Below are 20952 nucleotides of genomic sequence, written 5' to 3'. Positions count from 1 at the left end.
TATCTCTATACATGTGTACTTAATGCTGCTTTTAATTAAGTGTTGCAGTTCAGCAGAAATATATATGTACAACACAGGTTATTTATTGGGTCACCTAGGGCTTTCTCCTCTTTTTTAACTTCTATGCATTTAAATTCTCAATTGTAACCAACAAACCTGTTTAATTGCATTCTCTGGGAAGAGAGATTTAAGAAGGAAAAGGGACAGAGGTAAGAGAAGTGATGATATAATAAATACATCAGGCTGCCTTCTCTTCTCACCCACAAAAGTATAATTCCATCAGAATAGATGGAATTGCTTCTTTGTAGGTAAGGAGATAATTAATCCCTCTGTTGGCATTGTAATTTAAAATTGCCTGGTGTACTCCTTTCTGTGCGATGTCAATGAGTCACCAGTGCTTGGGGTTTTTTCTCTGTATGTTCAGCTTTTCTATATCACAATTTACATTATAAAGGCAAAAAGGAACCTGAGAAGTTTCTAGCCCTTCCTGAAACCCTGAAAGGATGACAAAGATGGCAACCTGATCCCTCAGAGCCTCCCATGTTGACATCCAAATTTAGTTCTCATTGTGGAATTGAAGAACTGGCATCATTCCAGGCATTTGAGATTATGCAGTTTACTTTTATTCAGCTGTTGCTAGTCTAACTCACCTAGCTCTGAGCCTTTCCTGAAAATCTACCAGTGGTGCTTTGAGTTTTGTTGTTTGTATCCAGGGTCTGAAGGTAGCTGTGGTGTAACGGTCTGCTTCAGTTTGGCTTTGCCCACCTGGCTTCAGGCGGTGGGGGAGTTCGCTGGTGACATTCAGGACATGGTCAGCTAAGAGCCAGCTCTACTTAATTGTGCCTTGTGCTCCCTGAGCAGTGATGATCACCTTGAGAAACTTCAGCCCAGCACAAATGGCGATGGTGAGTGGTGCCTCTTGTTTTTCTCATTCCCCAGGACGACAAGGAGATCGACCTGGAGCACCTCCACAGGCGCGTGAACAGCCTCTGCACAGATGAGGACAGTCCCCATAAACAGTTCTCCACCTCATCGATTGACTTGACCCCGCTGGACATTGACACTTTACCCACACGTCAGGCACTGGAGCAAATCAGTGACTTCAGGAACACTCACATCACCACAACCACTTTCATACCAGAGCAGATCCAGACTCTAAGCCGCAGGCTGTCTGCTAAAGCCACCTCGGGATTCTCCTTTGGCAGCATGCCCGATCACCGAACTGGCCCTTTCAGGCACAGGGCACCCAACGGGGGCTTTTTCAGAAGCCCCATCAAAACAGTGTCATCTATCCCTTACCAACCAACTCCTACCCTGGGCCTGAATATTGGTAGTGACCCAGACCAAGGCACTTCCATATGAGCATCAGAACAAGTTTCTTCACTGTTTCTTATTTAAGACTCCCTTTACAAGGAGCAGCTGTAATACTGTGGGACTAACATGGATGTAACCTTTCTTCTTTTCCTTAGTTTTTGGTTTTGAGGGTTGGGTTTTAATTCATTTGGGGGTTATTTTCTGTTCAGGGGTTGTTTTGGGGGTTTTCTCTTTATTTTATTTAAGAATCAGAATTATTAATAGCAACTCTTCCTCCTCCTCTTCTCTGCTTTCTCAATCTGGTCTCTTCTGCCTCCCCTTATTCTCTGTACTACTTGAATCACTTATTCTTTGGCTTATCACCGTGTTAGGTTTTGGTTACTTCAAGCTTTTCATATACTTTAAATATAGGAAACTGTTGCTATGGTTTTCGGACGGCACAGAAATAACAACATGACTCTCCATGATGGTAAAGATGAGAGCAAACTTTATTCTTCTAAATTCTACTTTTATAGAGTAGTTCGGTACAAAGAACCTGATTGGTTATTCAGCGTCTACACTCTTTTGTAAATATTTCTTTCCAGTAAACATGTTGGAAAAACACCACCTGCAGATAGTTTCTCACTTCCCAAGGTTTGTTTGAATTCCTCTTTAAGATTTCTCACCCTAACATGAGAAAGTTGTTCGCCTGCCTTTCACACAGACAGTAGCACAGCCTGAAGCCTAAATTCAGACCAATGTCAGGCCCACAGGAAACGAGCAGCAATTCATGCATAGGAAAACCCTGAGGATTACTTTACAGAAGGGCATTCGCTCCTCCTCCCCCACCACCTTTTTCTATTATAATTGCAATAACTGAAGTATTTTTCATGTACTCTGCTGCATCCAGTCAGTGCTCCACTGCTGTGTCCTTTTAACTGTGGACCAAAGGCAAACCCTGCAGTTTAAAAAACTGAAAATTAAAAAAAAGGCAAAAAGACAAAAAAACAGAAATAAAAGGAAAACAAATGAAGTTCAAAGATCATTCAGGCCCCATAATATAAGAATGCAATTTTGTAAGATTACAAAAAGCCATTACTGTGCCAGTAAAGACTACAGTTAAATCTACTTTTGCACTGCAACAGTGCATATGACCTTTATGTAATTGTATAGTATTAAAAGTTTTTCTTATGTACAGTAAACTGTGTCATGTGGCAGAAGCCTCTGTTGTGTTAAATAAATTAGTATCTCATACATATATATATATATATACACACATATACGCACAGGTATGTGTACATATATATACATGTATATATAGCTATAAAATGGCTGCTGTTGCTATTGTAATTCATTTAATAAAGCTTTAGTAAAAATGTGTTGTATACAGGAGTGATGTACAGTGCAGGGTGTCTTTTCATTTAGAAAAGACAGGTTGCTTTAACATTATTCTGACTTGCATCGTTTGCCAACAAAGCATATTTTATACTTTTCCATTAGAGCATCTAAGGCAATTTAACATTTGTACCTAGATGTAACTCCTTTGGTTAGGTTTTGCATTGGCTTTTGAGCATTCTATAAGGCTAATCTTGATAATTGTCCTTTTAATTAATTAAACAAATGGAACTCTCTCTTAGATATACCATGTTCATGAACAACTCATATAGATCTAGAGCAGTTAAACATGGATCAAAGGTCAATAAATCCTTTTCCAAGTCAGCATAGTTGATCAATACAATAATGGCATTAGTGGAGGAAAAAAAAAAGCCCTTATGATACACAGATGTGGCCTTAATTGTAATCATATATTGTTCTAAGGGAAAAAATATAAACTGGCACTCAGTTTAATCCTTTCTAAGTTAAGTTAGATTTAGAGGAGCTATATATTTTTTACATTAGTGCCAACTATATAAAGCAAGAAAAAAACCAGCAGTGAGAGCAAAAACCGGTGCCCACTTTAGCACCAGCTTTTTCAAGTAACACTGTTACCTGTTAGAAATGTAGGAAGAGCTTTCAATTTGTAATCCCTAAACTAAAAATGCGGTTAAGTAGAAAGCAAGCGGTTTCTCCTGTGAGTTTTTTTGTTTGGTTTTCTTTTTAATGCAACCATATATACACTTATTTTAATCTAACTCATTCTTTGGCTAAGATTAATAGGAATCAGCCTATGTGATTCGCTTTCGGATAAATTAAAAGTTATATTCTTCAGATCTATTCTATTTTGATGCTAATTCTGTTCTGGGGAAGCATCTTGTACTGTCACTATTTTTTGTACTAAATCTTCAAATACTGTCTACTGTGTAAGGCAGAACAAATTCTTATTGTGCAAAAGGCCATTTTGTTTCCAGGGTAGCAAGTGTCTGAAAGCATGCACAGCTTGCTTCCCCCTTGTAACATTCATGAACTCATCCACACTTCTGAGTAAAAGAAAAAAAAAAAGGAAAAAAAAATTCTTTCCAACAAGCTACATAGGGACATACCAGATGTTGCAGTGATTTTAGCTATTAAAAACCTGTTAACCATGTACAATATTTAAAATAGACCTATTTTGATGTGTTGCCTATTATACAGATACACAAAACACTTCTGGGAGCCCTCAGTTACAATTGGCAGAGCTTTCTGTGTATAATTTGTCTAAATAATTTGTCTAATAAAATTGTTTTCTAAACTTGCGTTTCTGTCGCGGTGCCTTTAAGAGAACTCAGTCTCTCTGCCTGCCCAGGCTAGCTGAGGCACCACAGCAGGCTAAAGGGTACAGCTAGGCAAGTCACACAAGCCTGCTGATCCCTGTGAGTTCTTGTCCTGAGAGGCTGTGTGAGGAGGCGGAGAATGCTGACAGCGACTGAGAAGAAGAAGGGAGAAGCCAGTCCAGTAAAATGACAGATTTATTTGGGGGTCACACGGGACCTCCTTACCACCTGCCGGATCCTCAAACTGCGCCCCCGAGGCTCTTCTGACCTGCCGTTTTATACAGCAGTGAAATGGGGTGTGGTAAGGAGGTTACAACCAATGGGCTTCAACCAAAGAGGTGGTACGAACATGGGGTGACATAACCGAAACCAATCAGGGACAACAGGGAGGGGTTTACACAGACCATGAGAAAAGATTGACAAATAACTGAAGAGTTATATGACTTGGGGAATGCCAGGATAATACCAGCAGGGGAAAATGGGGTACAAGGAACATACCATTGTACAATCAACCTGCACAAACCCAACAAACCTACCATGAACTTAATTCCACACCACCACATCTCCCCCTTTTGTTTTTATTAAAATGATGAGAATTGGTGCGGACACGGCAGATATTCCGACTCCGGGTAAAGTTCATCGAATCCTCTCTGTGTGGTCAGCCATTGCTCGTAGGGTGGATATTCTTGCCCGTCGACATCTCGGAGGTCCATCATTTCGATCTCCTCCGGATCTTCGGGGAGGCTGACTTGATTCACAGACGGATGGGGGGTAGATGTAGCATTCAAAATAAATCTGCTTAACATGTGTCTAACTAAACCTAATGTAATTAAGGCAACTATAATAATGAATAAAATTAACAGAAAAATTTTTATAATTGACCCAACCCAGCCCGAAAGTCCCCAGCTCTGCAGAAGTTCATTGAACCAATCAGCCATCTCCTTTTTAATTTCGCCAACCATGTCCCACATCTTTGTGATGGTTTTGTGCACATCCTCAGCCTTTGATGTTAGATTGAAGCAGCATAGCCCCTCAAACTCCTCACATGTGTGACCATGCCAGAGCAAAAGGTAGTCTATGGCTGCTCTGTTCTTCAAAGTGTCCTGTCTTGTAATCTCCTCGTCCTGTAGGAGGTCAGCCAGGGCGTTGGAAGTCAAATTCTCCTGTTTCGCCACCCAACATTCAACCTGAGCCAATTCGCCCATCGCCTTAGCGATAGAAACCCAGGGCAAAAACACAGTGACTGCGACTCCTTTAAGTTTACTCCAATGAATAATTTCTGAGTCACAGTCAGGATCTAATTCTTTCAGATCTCGTTTTTGGATTGCCGAATTGTGTGTGCTATTTTTTCTTTTCCAATCCCTGATTTGGGTTCTGTTGGGGGTGAAAAGGCCCAACCTGCCAAGGGTGCACGGACTTCCTACAAGGCGAGAGGGGATTCCTGGCCATGCTCGATCCCCACAAATTAAAAAACTTCCCTTAGGAAGCAACAAGGGCCTATAAAGCAAGGTGGAAGCCATTCGCACTTGGGCGACCCGCTCACACCACGGATTGGAATTATATGCTTTGTTTGATTGGAGAACATTAGTAAAGGATTTTAATTGCTCTTGAGGGGGAACAAATGTAAACTGAAAACCAAAAGGGCACTTTTGAAGAACCAAGGAGTTCTATCTCCAAAGGTTCTTCTTGAAGGTTTTCTAATTTGGCAGTAAAACTGCGCCATCTGACAAACAGATTTACATCAGGAACGGTTCCCTAATCCATAACTACCAATGAGTGTGAACCATTGGGAACCCGTGATTTACTTATCCTGATAGAGTTTTGCAGCATGGCTTCCGGGAATTCTAAATGTTGGAAAGGGATCCCCATGAGACAGGTTGACAGAGGATTGGTGGCTGAGGCTTGGCTAAGGCATATGTGGTCTTGGCCAAGGGACTTCGCCAAGGTGGTCCACACATTGGCCTTAGGCTGCGGGACGATCCAGGCTTGGTGTTGAGCCAGGAGGTCGGCAATCAGGATCAACGTGACCAGAAGGATGGACATGATGTACAGAGTCCAGGGCTGGATCAGGTTCTTGACAACTGAAAAACAGACTTAAAACAAATATGATTAGCTTTAACGATACAGGTAGTAGGAGAAAGGTAGGGGATCCTCCCATTCCCACAGAACCGGGAGAGTCAACTGAAACAATGTCTTTCTATTTCGGCGAAACGCCGCCCTGGCAACTTGTGACACCTCGCTGTCTCTTTCTGATTGTTTCTTCACAAATGGTCTTACCCATTTGGCAGGGACCCATCGCAAGCCCATGGGTGTAGAGACGCAGGCGTACCCACGCCCCCATGTGACGAGCTCGTATGGGCCCTCTACCTGACCTCACTCTGGTGACCTTAGCAAAACTGGCGGCTTTTCCTTGAGGTCGAACTCGGAATTTGATCCAAAGTGTCTCACGATTGGTGGGTTCAAAACCTCAAAGGTACAATTTAAAAAATTGATGGTATATAAAGCCCTAGCCAGTCTAACTGAAGGAGGTTCGATCTTTAGAACCTGTTGCTGCTGAGCAAGGACCCTTTTGATCTCCCGATGGGTCCTTTCTACAACTGCTTGGCCTGTGGGGAGTGGGGCGTGCCAGTTTTATGTTCCACTCCCCACTGCTGCAGAAAGTCGCAGAATTCCTTGGATTTGTACGCTGGGCCATTATCCATTTTCAGGCTCTTGGGGATGCCCATGAAAGAGAATGCCTGTATCAGGTGTTTGATTACATCTTGTGCTTTCTCTCCTGTGTGGGCAGAGGCAAAGACTGCACCTGAGAAGGTATCGACAGAGACATGCGCGTACTTTTGTCTGCCAAACTGTGGGATATGTGTGACGTCCATTTGCCAAACCTAACAGCTCTTCAGGCTGCGAGGATTGACTCCTGCGTGCAGTATGGGAACTGTGTGTGATTGGCAGGATGGGCATGAAGCCACAATGGCCCTTGCCTGTTGGCGCGTGAGCTGAAAACGCCAAATGAGGCTTTGTCACAGTGGACATAGAAAGAACTAAACGAGGTCACGCTGGTGAGCGAAGCAGGAAAAAGGGACCAGTTTATTTACAAAACTCAGTTTTATACATTTCCTATGGGGCCTGTGGATTGGAGGATGGAATTCCACCTCTCAATACACATTGGTCAAGCCACCTGTTAATCAGCTTTCTCCTCCCATCTAGAAATATGTAAACAATGAAAGACAGTTAGCAAAACATGGCCATTGTTTACAGTAGAAGGTGTGATAAGGTAAAATTTCTGACTCCAATATGAAGAACATTACAGAAGGTTTAGAAAAGTCTTCAAAACCAGGGTGACAAGGTTTGGCGCATTTTGATGAAACAATTGGTGGCTGAGCTTCACCTGCTCGAAAATGTTTGGCAGTGGGGCAATTGCTGCAGGAGCAGTGAGAGCATCTGCCCTCCTGTTCCCTTCAGCAATATACCCTGGCAAATCGGTGTGCGATTGTGTATGCATCACATAAAATGGATGCTCTCGGTGGGAAACTAGCTTCACTAGCTTCGAGAGCAACTCAAAAAGAGCTGTGTTGGACACCTCTTTTAGAACAGCCTGATCTGCCCTAGAAACCACCCCTGCAAAATACGCGGAGTCGGTGACTAAATTGAGTGGTCCAGGGAACCTTTCGAAAGCTCTGACGAATGTGGCCAACTCAGCAATTTGAGGCAATCCCATCACCTCTTCGATATCTGTCTCCCACTGCTGAGTTTGGGGATCTTCCCAAGTCAAGACTGACTTGTGCGACCTCCCGGATGCATCTGTAAAAACTGTCAGAGCCTCTAGAGGTTTTTTACTGTGGATGCTTTTCAAGGCCAATGTAAACTCTACATTCGAATTAAACAATTTGTGGGCTGGCCGATGAATTGAAATTTGGCCCGTAAAGGAGTCCAGGGTGAATTGAAGCGCTTCATTCTCCTGAAGCAGGTGCTCCAACACTGGTTTCGTGATTTGGCCTGTTTGCAAGCCAATTGGCATGTGAATGCATGCAAAATTGCATCCGACCAATTCTTTGATCTGTGTTCTCGCTTTGCGGATTAGCTCAGCCATCAATTCTTGTGGCCGTGTCTTAGGGTTGCTGTTCCCTGAGATTCTCCTCGGGGTTGCTGTTCCCCGAGGTAATAAGGTTTTCTCCCAAGGTTGCTGTTTCCTGGGAGTCTCCTCAGGGTTGCTGTTCCCCGAGGTAATAAGGTTTTCTCCCAAGGTTGCTGTTCCCTGGGAGTCTCCTCGGGGTTGCTGTTCCCTGAGGTAATAAGGTTTTTCGTCTTCTCTTTGCCCTAAGTGTTTCACACCGGAGCAAGAGACGACAAGCTGAGTCCGCTAGTGCATGTTTCCAAGGTTGTTTATTCTTCATTATCTTAGTTCTTTCTTAGCTCTGCCAGGCCTCCCTGGCAGGGTACATTATCTTAGTTCTTTCTCAGCTCTGCAAGGCATCCCCAGCAGAGCAGGACACGCGGCAGACTGGGCGGATCAGAGAGCTTCGCACCTTATGTACGGTACCCTTGACCAAACCACTGTCCAAAACGTACTTTTTATTTACAAAATTTTACCAATGCCTACTACATATGTTAACATGTCGTCTCTACTCTAAATCAATCTCTAAAATCCAACTCAGCAAAAGATGGGGGATGAGAGCAAGAACAAGGAGCACAGGGGCCACTCCCCAATTCCTCCATCTTGTCTCTTCAACCCCATATACTAAAAATCCTAGATTCTACATTTACATTCTATGATAAACTAAATACTACTTATTTTGAATTCTCTCAACTTGTGATTCTTCATACAATGTGGGCATTCACTCCCATGGCCAGGGATCAGAGGCAGTGTCCTCCTGGGCTCTGTGTGACGCTGGTTGACCCCCTTGTACAGATCCCAGACCCCCCTGTCAGGTCTCCAAACCCTCCAGGGTGGTAGAGGGATGTTCTAGACTCCGACAGCCGTGTCATTCTCTTGGGCCGGTGGTGACTGAGAAAGACCCACTCTATGATAAGAAGAGGGTCTCCTCTGCCTTGGCCCTTCCCACCTTGTTTCGGTGACTTGTGTGATGAATCCCACTGGAAAATCACACCATGCAGGTGTGGCAGCTTTCCCATGATGATAAAATTGAATGGCAGACCAGGGTCACACCTGCTTGCCTGTCGTGTTGACATTGCCTCCTGTACCTTCACCAGGGCTGCCTTTGCCTCTGGGGTAAGTGCCCTGGGAGAACAAAGCTCCTCTTCCCCTTTCAATAAATTGACAAGAGGGGCTAGGTCCTCGGTGGTCAGACCTAGCCAAGGTCTTACCCAGTTCAAGGCACCACACAGCTGATGGACATCCGCAAGAGTCCAGACTTTGGTTTTGATGTCCAATTTTTGGGGTACAATGGACCACCTACCCATTTCCAGGCCCAGGTATTTCCAAGGTGGCATCTTCGGAATCTTGCTGTCCTACAACTCAAAACCTGCAGCAACCAACGACTTCGTTGTGAGCTCAAGCGCGTAGGCCAGCAGATCATCAGTTGGGGCGCAAACGAGTATGTCATCCATATAATGATGGACGATCACTCCCTCCGCGGCTGCGCTAACAGGGGACAGCAAAGAAGCGACGTGTTGTTGACAAATCACTTGGGAATTTTTCATTCCCTGGGGTAGTACCTTCCAGTGATATCACTTTCTTGGGGCCTTTCAGTTGATGGAAGGTACCGAGAAAGCAAAACGAGGGACATCGTCAGGGTGCAAAGGAATTTGAAAAAAGCAATCCTTAATGTCTATTACAGCCAATTGCCAATTTCGTGGGAGCTTGGTTGGGGAAGGCATCCCAGGCTGGAGAGACCCCATATCTTCTATGACGTTAATTTGGCAGAGGTCGGGGAGGAGCCGCCACCGAGTCTTGTCAGCCTTGTGGATGACAAAGACTGGGGAATTCCAAGGAGAGTTAGTCTCCTCTATGTGTCCTTTTTTCAATTGCTCCTCTACGAGCTCCTGAAGCGCCTTCAATTTTTCGGTGGTGAGCGGCCACTGCTCTACCCAGACTGGTGTATCAGTCTTCCAATTCAGCCTTTGGGTAGGGCGCTTCTCAGTGGCCGCAGCCCAAAAATTTTGCAAGGGGTCAGGAATGTCAATTGTGATCCCCCACTGGGCCATGAGGTCTCTTCCAAGCGAGGGTTCCTCATAATCTAAAATGAAAGGACGCAGACTTGCCAATTGTCCTTTCGGCCCCTTAATTTGCACCACGCTCTTGGATTGTTTCGCCAATTGGAGTCCCCCTACACCTCTGACGTGTCCAGCCACGTTTTCCAAGGCCCAATGTGATGGTCAGTCCTTGGTGGGCACGATAGTCACCTCTTCCCCCGTGTCCAAAAGTGTCTCTGAGTCAAAAGATTGATTTCCCACCGTAAATGTACATTTGATCTTTGGCTTGTGAACTGTTACGTTCTGAACTGTGTTGACTGATGGAATGTTTTTCAGAGATGGATTCCCAAAAGGAATTGCTTGTGCGATAATTTGTCCTTTAGGTAGGAAAGTTGGCAGGTGGGAACATCGCAGCCAGAAAATGAGGTGCCTGGGATTGTTGGAAAGTCTCCCAGGGAGAACCTCAATCTCTTGTGGAGTAAATTTGCAATCCCCAACAATGAGATAATCACCTTCAATTAGAGGCCAGTTCTCTATCTCGCCGGGACTGATGATGACGAAATGCCAATCGCGGTCAGTGAGGATCAAAGATTCCATCAGCCACAACCTGTAATGTTCAAAAGTAGAATGAGTTGTTAGAATCGGTTTTCCCTAGTCATGTTCTAGAGATTGAGTCGTGTCAGGTAATTTTGTGTCACGGTCCGGTTGTTCTCCCCCTTTCTTCCCTGCCCGGTCCACCCCATTGGTGTCATCTCGCTGGGTGGACCCGCGCTCCCCCTTTAGTTTTTTTGGAAACGGCGGTTGGGGCGACGTTCCCTGTGGTGCTACGTGTTGTGAATTCCCCTCCTTGCCCTGAGTCTGCTGTCTGAATGCCTGGAATTGAGCTTTGACTGGACATTCAGTTGCCCAATGACCACCCTCCCCGCACAGAAGACAAGGCTTTGTTGGGGTCTGGCAAAAGGACGGCTTGCGCTGCAAAGGCTTGCGATGTGAAGAGTCTGCAGCAGTCGCACCAATAACGTTGACTTTATGCAAAGTACGATGCGGTTGGGTCAGTCGTGTCGGATGCCTCGGGGTCAGGAATGGAACCTTTATCTGGCAGACTTGTCGCATACTTTGAAGAGTTCTAGGGGGATCTAGAGGAAGACTTAAAATTGCTGCACGACAAAACTCATTAGCATTCACAAAGGCAATTTCCTCTAAGATCCCTTCCCTAGCTTGCTCATTCTTAACTTGAAGCTCAATAGCTCATGTCAGTTTTTCAACAAAGTCTACGAAAGGTTCAGCTGACCCTTGCTTAATCTGAGTATATGGAGGCAGGGGACCATGAGGCTGCAGACTAAAAAATGCTTTACATGCAAGCTCTTTGACAACATCAAGGGCAGGAGCAGGGATTAGGGAAGCCTCAGTGGTGGCAGACATCCACTGTCCCTCACCACAGAGCAACTCAGGGGTGAGAGCATTGCCTTGCTCATCAACTGCCGTGTCTGGTTGCTGAAGGAGATGTGGAAGCGAATCTCTGAGCAACTGTTTCCATGCCCCTTCCCAGAGCTTAAATTCTGTTGTGTTCATGAGGCATGCAAACAGTTGTCGGGGATCTGCTGGAACAGCAACAATTCCTGAAAGATCAGCAGCAAGGGGACCTCTGAAGTATGGGCTTTCTCTGCCATACTCCTTATGTGCCTTACACAGATCTCTAAGGATGGATTGGGAAAAGGCATGCCAATTAGGACTGGTATTATTACCTCCCCGAGATCTTCTGTAAATCACTGGAGCATCAGTGAAAGAGGCATGGGGACTTCCAGGTTCCCGGTTGCAGACTTCCGGGTTCCAAGCGTGGGAACCGGAAGTGGGGGCATGGGAACCAAAATTCCAAGATGGCCGACTTCCGGTGAGGGGTGAGACTGAGGGAGGCAGGGATTCAGTGTCAGGGGTGTGTCTGTGGGCAGGGCGGGTGGGTGGGATCTTTGGGGAAGTGGGAGGAGTTGGGGACCGGAAGGGGTTGGAGGGACAGAAGGGATTGTGGGAAGAAGAAAGGGACAAAGAGGACGACGACTGCGCCACGTGGTTGCCGCCATTTTGAGACGATTGTGGCACAGCAAAATTAAAACGAACTTTAGGTTTTTCAACTCGGAAAGTCTGGAGAGGGCATGATCCTCGGACTGCCTGGCCAGGGTTTTCAGAGGAATCCCAGGCAGTCTGGCCTTGACTGCTCGGGCGGGGGGATCGAGGGACCTGTGGGGAGCCTGAGCTGACAGACCTCGGGGTTGTCGCTCCCTTTAGAATCCCTTTTCTCTGGAAAGAGGGGTTGGGACTGGGGTGAGGAGAAACTGGGGAAGGTTGTCCTGAAGCTGGCTTTTCCTCCATTTCCCTGTTTTTCAGTGTGGCTGCCTTAAGCTGCAGGACCAGGAATGAGTAATTTTGAGCTGTTTTGTCCCCTGCATTAGCCAATTCTAAAATTTTATTCTCCACAGTGCACCAAAACCAGGCACTGTGGACTTGTGCTGGGGATACTTGAGGGAAATGTAGAAAAATCCATCGGACACACCTCTTCAAAGAACTATTAGAGAATTTAACTTTCTCTAAGTTCAAAACGTAAACTAAAACATAAAACACCCCTTTCTGAGCTGTGGAGAGACCCACACCCATTCTGCTCTTGATGTTAAGTACAGCTCACACGCACACAGGATCAAGACTAAATAAGGCTAGCAACTGAAATTAGAAACCACAGCGCGCTTCAAAATCGAGTATTCAAAAACCCATGCACTCATGAAAAACCAGACTGAGGCACTGCGCTTAACTTGAACTGGCTGACAGCAATCCACTCCTGTTGGAGCTGACAGCCACTCGAGTCACTCTGCACAAACTAAAAGCACGAAAAAACCACTAAAAGAACTAAAGCTGCCGGGGAGTCAAAACCAGGGAGAGGGGCCAAAACCCACACCCCAGGGGCTGCGCAGCCGACGATTCGGGTGACACACCACACGAATCGCCCACGGAGGGAGAGAAACCCGATCCCTAACACACACACACCTGTGTCCTCACAGAGGAACGGAGGGTACTCACCACTACCCGGCTTGAGTGCAACGCTTGATCCTGGGGTCTCCGTCTGAGAAAGACCTCTCTCGAGTGCCTGAAGAGGCTGCCTTCCTTGTCCACCGGGAGCGCACCCCGATTATAGAGGCTGCTACAATCGGTGGTAGCATGACGTCCAAGGAAGATCTTTGCAAGCCCAGAGCTTCACACTGTGGCTTGCCAGTCCTCTCCGTGGGGTCCGTCGAGCTTCTCAGGCTCCCATGTTGGACGCCAGTGCTGTCGCGGTGCCTTTAAGAGAACTCAGTCTCTCTGCCTGCCCAGGCTAGCTGAGGCACCACAGCAGGCTAATGGGTACAGCCAGGCAAGTCACACAAGCCTGCTGATCCCTGTGAGTTCTTGTCCTGAGAGGCTGTGTGAGGCGGTGGAGAATGCTGACAATGACGGAGAAGAAGAAGGGAGGAGCCAGTCCAGTAAAAACGACAGATTTATTTGGGGGTCACACGGGACCTCCTTACCACCTGCCGGATCCTCAAACTGCGCCCCCTAGGCTCTTCTGACCTGCCATTTTATACAGCAGTGAAATGGGGTGTGGTAAGGAGGTTACAACCAATGGGCTTCAACCAAAGAGGTGGTACGAACATGGGGTGACATTACAGAAACCAATCAGGGACAACAGGGAGGGGTTTACACAGACCATGAGAAAAGATTGACAAATAACTGAAGAGTTATATGACTTGGGGAATGCCAGGATAATACCAACAGGGGAAAATGGGGTACAAGGAACATACCATTGTACAATCAACTTGCACAAACCCAACAAACCTACCATGAACTTAATTCCACACCACCACACGTTTCCTCCTGTTCAGTTGCTGAGTGCTGTGGGATTTTCAGCCTATGGCAAGGTAATGTACTCATGGATTTGCTGCACTGCTACTGAAAGGTTTAAGCCCATGGAGATGGGATGAGCTCGTCAGGCTTCTGTGAGTCAGCTCAGTGAAGAGCATCTATGGAAAACACCAAGGTTTACCATGTTTATCAATGCCAGGCTTAGATTTCAGAGAGCATTTACAAACAGCATTTTGGAGAATAAGTTTAGAGTTCCTTAGCACTGACATGTATGGGACATTATTTTTAGAAATACTGCATTCCACCTTCATCTGTTTTAGTATAATGTGGGAATTTTCTTGGAGCGTGGCCTTTATTTTTCTAGAATCACTTTTTGCCATCTTTATTTGCACAGAGGTTAATTTTCTCTGATAGTGGACATACATTGCCTAAAACAAAAGTTTTAGTGTGAGAGAAGGTAGCCCATATTTCATTCATGATACCCTTCTCAATCTTTAAGTTTCATTAACCTTTAAAACTAATGACCTAGTCATTAGCAAGCTGTGCTGCAATAACACCAGCCATGACAATCTAATTTGCAGCATCCAAAGTTTGTCTCCTGGCTTTTTACATTCAGAGCATTTTATTTACTTAAATAATATTCCTGACCTGTTACAATTTTCTATTAAGCTTAGGAGGCATTCAGGGGATCATTCATCACCTAAATAGAGGCACTGTGTCCCTGTCACACTCAGACACACCTCTCTAGAGCCAGGTAGTTTTACAGATATGACAGATCTACTCTCTGTAACGGGCTATATCATGGTGAACCCTACATGACATGTCCCTTTCTTTACAACAAATTCCAGGGAAGTGTTGAAGACTGTCAGGTGTTTCTGCTACAGTAGTTCCACTGGAGTTACAAGCCAGATGTTTATAAAGATGAGTTGTTTGCATTGTATCTGCAGTTATATGACCTTTTTGAGGTACCAGATACAAACAAATAGTGAGCAGGGGAAGAAAACACATTTATCTGATTTCAAAGAATCACCTAGAAAGACATTTCTATTGACCAGCAGTGAATACCTGGAGATCAAGAGTTCTGCTGAGCCAAGCAAGCAAATGATTGCAGCCCTGAGGGACACAGCTGCAGCATGATCAGTGCCAAAGTCCCGTGTCTCTCTCTTGACTTCACAAAAAAAAGTGCTAGGATTGTTTGCCTGAAAAAAATCTGATTTTTCAGAGTATCTTTTTCTTTCCTACTTAAGTAGGATGCTATGAAGTGATGAGAACACCCTTTCTGTGAACACTTGCTGGGTCATTGCAGCTTACTGGAGGTTAATGCCCTCAAAAAGTTTAATTTCTTAACTCTGCTCAAAGCTAATGACGTGAAAAGTAAACCAGCTTCCTTTGCATGCTCATGGCTGTAGCAAACAAAAAAATAGTCTCCAAACCAACAAAGGTATCACACCAACACAGCCCTGCTTTAATCATTTTTCTCTCAGTACTAATTAATATTTCCTTTTCACTCTTCTGAGCTGTTTTGAAATGAAGGTCAAAACCAAGTCTCTCCTCCTTCATCTTAGCTACAGACAAAATTTTTAGTAAACACTGGGACATGAACGCATGCATCCACATGTCACATCAACAGCAGTGGGCAGCTCTGAAGATATCACAATCTATCAGCTTGTTACATCTCACCCAAGGCATCATTCATGAGGTTAGAAATAGAAGCCTCCAAAATAAGGTCAGAGCACAGGAAGTGATTCATAGCTTAACAAATTCCTAAACATTAAAATTTTATGTATGCCTCAAAATTGCAGGAACTAAGAGCTTAATTTAGAAAGAAAATACTTTTCAAGAGGTGTAGTTATAAAATTAAATATACTACCTGTCAAGACTTACAAAACCTGTGCCCCCCAATCCCATTCATCACAGTGGTGTAATACTTTGTGTGTACTACAGAATCTGTTTCTGCAACATTTGTCAAAAGTAAAAAAACCTAAACTATCAAGTCATTGACTACTGTACTCTGGGTCATACAGGAAACTTGAGGCAGAAGGAAGAATTCAGCATCTCAGAACCAGTTCACTGCTGTAAGGGGAAAAACAAATATTTCTAGGATCAATAACTGCCATACCAGTGGGAAAAGACAGCTACCTGCAGTCCAGCAAGCACAGGACACTCCTCCACTGTGACATCACAGCTCAGTGCTTCTGTAGCTAATTATTCCTACCAGCACTACTAAGGCAAACATTTCTTTCAGTACGTGATAATTTTTCCCCTTTCTTAAAAAAAAAGTAAACCCTTGTGTGCCATTCTTTGTTCTAAGGGGGTGATGCACCAACACAAGATGGGATAAGGGAGTGCTGAACAGTGCCAAAACAAAAGTTAACAACAGCTTTATTTGCAAATCCAGCTATCGTCCATTAAAAGACTGACTCCAAATCAAAATAAAGAGTTAAAAGGCAACCCCATTAATTAATGAAAGGTTTTGGGGGTGCATGAGACAGTCATCAAGCTCATGAAGTAACCACCCAGCTGCAGGTGCTTCCCTAGGTTGCTCTCCTGGCCCCTGGAGCATCTGGTGTGGCAGTAATGAGAACTGCTTGGGGTTTGTGTGGCCCAATTTTGGCAGTGGGAGGAGCTACAAGGATGGCTTCTGTGAGAAGCTGCCCAAAGCTTCCTCCCTGTCTGAAAGACCCCATGACAGCAAGTTCCAGGAGGGACCTGCCACTGCACAAGACAACTAATGGAGTTAGTGCCTCAGGGATAAGAGTTAATAAGGGAAAAATGTTACTGCCCAGGAGCAGTTGCCACTGGGAGAGAGGGTGAGAGAAACAGCCCTGCAGACCCCCCCAGTCAGGCAGAAAAAGTGAGAGGAGCTACTCAGCCACTGGAGCAGAGATTGCCCTGCAGCAGGTGGTGAAGCCCATGGTGAGGGAAGCTGTGCCCCTGCAGCCCATGGAGGTCCAAGGTGGAGCAGAGATCCACCAGCAACCCCTTGGAGAACAGCACAGCAGAGCAGATGAATGCCCAAAGGAATGCTATGGGAAGCACATGCTGGAGCAGACTCCTGGCAGGTTCTGTCAGGAGAAAGGAGCCCATGGAGAGAGGAACCCACACTGGAGTGGGTTTGCTGGCAGGATTTGTGACATTGTGGAGAGCTCATGATGGAACAGTCTGTTCCTAGGGGACTGCACGCTGTGGAAGGGACACATGCTGGAGGAGTTCATGAAGAGCTGTCCCTCGTGGGAGGGACCCTACACTGGAGTACGGGAAGAGTGTGAGGAGTCCCCCCCTGAGGAGCAAGACGTAGCAGAGACAGTGTGTCATGAACTGACCCCAGCCTCTATTACTGGTCCCTCTGGGCTACTGAGGGGCAGAAAGGTAGAGAAAATCAGGAGTAAAGTTATGCCCAGTGTCCTAGGGTGACGTTATGATGTTTGTATCCCCAATTGTCTGTTGGGTTTGTGCCAGATATTACATTCTGTACCTTTACAATTGGGTCCGGGAGCAAAGGGGGGGGGGGGGGGGAGAGAAGCGCTCAGTTTCTTTCAGAGACTGAACTCCCTCCTCTACATCCTGGCCTGGAGTGTTGTCTGCAACACGTACAGCGACGGCGGGCATGGAGAGATTTTTTTTTCTTTCCTTCTTCATTAGTTAGTTTAGCTAGCTGAGGCAGAAAAGCTTCGCTGGCCTGTTTTTCTCTGCTTTTCCTGGACCTTCTCAAACCTGCTCTGGACTGAGGACTCAGGCAGAGAAATGGCTTAATAAATAGCGAGACGGCTTCACTGGACATGCTTTGTAAAAGAAAAGGTTTTAATAACAACAAAAATAATAAACATTATAAAACAAAGAAATACAAGGCGAACACAGTGTAGAAGACACTCTTACACTGGCTAAGGCATTCCAAAAAAGCTCCTAAGTTCTTTTGTGCTCTTTCTTAAGTACTGAATGACTTAGGTGGGCTATTTGGCACTTTGCCCAATGAGATTGGCAACAGGCTTTGAGGTACACTTCCAAAGCCCAATCAGTGCCTCTGTGCTGGCACTGAGCCAATTACAATGAGAAGGCTATAGAAAATTCTAGTTTAACTTCTTTATATGTTTCAAGGTAAGCTGAAACTCTTTCCCCTTATATAGAAACACTTGTTTGGGTGTAAAAATGCACTACTACACGGGGGAGCGCCAGGGGCTTGCACCTGGGACCCACCGGGGCCTACCCCGCACAGCAGCTTTTCCCAGCGCCAGAGGGACTGAGAACAGAGTGACCACCTACAGGAAAGACCTTTTCTGAATTTGTCATCTGGTATTGTTCAATTTATTGTTCTGGGGAGTGCTCTGCCTATCAATAAACAGGTTTTTTCCCTTTTCTGTCAGAGGAAGTCTTTCCTGAACCAGTTGGGGGAGGGGCCATGTGGATTTGCTTTCCGGGGTGGGGAGAGAGGGCCCCTTTGGAGGTTTTCTCCCAAATTTGCCCTAAATCAGGACACCCAGGAATAAAGGAGGGGTGGAGGGAAGACATTTTAAGATCTGGGTTGACTTCTTATTACCCTGCTTTGATCTAATTGGACATAAATTATATTTATCCCGAGTCAAGTCTGTTTTTCCAACAATGGTAATGGGTGAGTGATTTGCCCTTTTTTTATCCCAACCCCTGAGCCTTTCATTATATTTTATCGCTCCTGTCCAGCTGAGTAAGGGGAGGGATGGAGCAGCTTTGGTGGGCACCTGGGACCCAGACAGGTACAGTCTCTGCGAGGTGTAGCAGGCAGGTTTGCTTACACTGCCCCACAAATGCCTCGTGTTTCAGCCCCCCGGTGAGCTCTCAGTGCCGGGCTCAGCCACTGCTTTCTGCTTCAGCTGTTTGTGTGCACCCCGCTCCACCTCCACTGGGACCCCAGCACCAGAGCCCTGGTGGGCTATGGAAAACAGGAGGAGAAAGAAAACAAGGATTTATTTCTGGGCAAAAATCTCTCAAGACACACACGCCTGATTTGAGGGTTCACACCTGGTTGCCAGCTCGGTCAGCTGAGCTTTGCCTGACTTTTCCCTCCTTGTGGGGCTGCAGCAGCAGCTTTGATACACAGGGTGTGGTATCCTGGTCCACCACACTGGTACTACTGGACTGGAAATAGCATGCCCTCCTTCTATGTCGCTACTGAGTATGGATGGCATGGGAATAACAACATGACTCTCAGCTTACAGCACATGAGAGCAATCTTTAGTCTTCTAAATCTTCCTTTTATACAGTACTTTGGTACAATGAATAGGATTGGTCATTCAGAGCCTACACCTCTTTGCAAACATCCTTGCCAGTAAACACATCAGAAAAACACCACCTGCTGATGGTTTTCACTTCCCAAGGATTGTTTGGATTCCTCCTTAAGATTTTCCCAGGCCAGAATGAGAGAGTTGCTCGCTTGTCTTTCACACAGACTCTAGCAGTGCCTGAAGCCTAAAATCTGACCACTGTCAGTACCCACACTTCTACATATAGGAAAATGCTCCACATGAATCTAACTTTTGTTGCTACTCAAAGGAAGACTCAGGGGTGTCACTTACTCCCTTAGATTGCAGAGGGACCCTCTTTTCCCTCTCGGCAAAGCCACAAGCAGCCAGAAGATCCTGACACAAGCATTTTTAGTGTGAGTGAGAAGGTGGTAAACATTATACAACTGCTAGAAATTGAAAAGCATGGCTGGGAAAAAAATTTAAAAAAACAACACTTTTTTTGTGGCTTGTGTGTTACATTTGCTGCACACAGCCAGTCTTGCTCATGTCCCTGTCAAATGCCAGGGAAAAAAAAAAGAGGAGCGGGCAGCTCCCTGAGTGCATTGTAGCCCTGCCACCGCTGGTAAGCTTGCCTTTCTCCCCCACTGGCCAGGGATGATGGTGGAGGGTTAAAAAATATAATTTCTGTATAAGTTAACCACGGGGTTAAGTTAAGGTATGTATGGGGGGAGGAAGGTAGAGAACGTACAGCTGGAACTTGACGCAGCTCGGCTTTGGAACAAGCGTCAGCTTCTGCAACCAGCTCCATGCCATTGTAATGACCGAATCAAGTGTGACTGCAACTCAGGGGATAATTGAGAAGCATTGTTTTAACCAAATCAAGTGTGGATCAGGGTAGAAGCGTAGGTATGATTTAAGATAGTAACTAAGGAATAGGATAATCAGTATCTAGGGGTGGAGGTTAGTTAACATGTGTATAATTTAAACTATAAAAATCACAAATTGACTCTGTATTTTTGGGCACAAGATTTGGGCGTATCATCGCCCCTGTGTCCCCGCGCGCAAATAAAGAACCGCATATGATCGCCTTCGTGTGGTTATATGTTTTCCTACGCTAACAGGGACATGCTTCTTCACACACACAGTGGGGAGGTCTTGTTTGGTTTTCAGTATTCCCTGGATATGAATATCCACTGTGGACCACAGTAATAGTAATCACAGCTGACCCATGTTGTTACTAATGAATTCTTTTGCTTACACATGGGGGAACGGGAGAAAGAAAGCAAACACTGTGAACAAAGCTAATAATGTGGTTACTTGCTACTCCTTCTATCTGACACGTTTTTAAGGAATGGTCTCTGCGTCATTTTCTTGGTTTGAAAGACAGATATCTGCTAGGAAAGGGCAGGACCTCCCTAGAGATGGAGAATTCAAATCCCCTCCCTCCAAATTATTCCAGTTAAAAAAAAAAATTAAAGGAGCTTTCAGACAGAGGTATGGGGGTAGGAATAACAGTTCTTTACTAGTATATATGACAAAACGACAAACAAACAACAACTATAGCATCAATAATAAACAGAACCAAGAACCTTGAGGGCTTTCTTTTACAAAAGCCCAGAGCAGTTTGATCTTGGCGCCCCTGCAGGACTCCGAGAGGCCGAACTGGAAGGGAGGAAAGTCCCAGACCAGTGGAAGATGATGAGGAGCTCTGCGCTGGC

The 20952-nt window shown here is 45.4% G+C and overlaps 1 protein-coding gene and 1 long non-coding RNA gene across 2 annotated transcripts in view; one reads left to right on the top strand and one right to left on the bottom strand.

The window, feature by feature from the left end:
• The window catches only part of LOC134563452 (glutamate receptor ionotropic, delta-2-like), an 845768-nt gene extending 841674 nt beyond the window's left edge, over nt 1–4094 (top strand). Inside the window, exon 16 of the mRNA XM_063421373.1 lies at nt 940–4094. Coding sequence (XP_063277443.1) covers nt 940–1362 — 423 coding nt within the window. The 3' untranslated portion in view covers nt 1363–4094. The remainder of the gene's footprint in view (nt 1–939) is intronic.
• LOC134563453 (uncharacterized) overlaps nt 1–20952 on the bottom strand; it is a 468018-nt gene that overhangs the window by 410020 nt on the left and 37046 nt on the right. The window lies entirely within an intron of this gene.

This window comes from Prinia subflava, chromosome W (genome assembly GCF_021018805.1).
Source record: "Prinia subflava isolate CZ2003 ecotype Zambia chromosome W, Cam_Psub_1.2, whole genome shotgun sequence".
Classification (NCBI taxonomy): domain Eukaryota; kingdom Metazoa; phylum Chordata; class Aves; order Passeriformes; family Cisticolidae; genus Prinia; species Prinia subflava.
The sequence above is the reverse complement of the archived record's forward strand: the minus strand, read 5'-3'. Positions and strand labels throughout refer to the sequence as shown.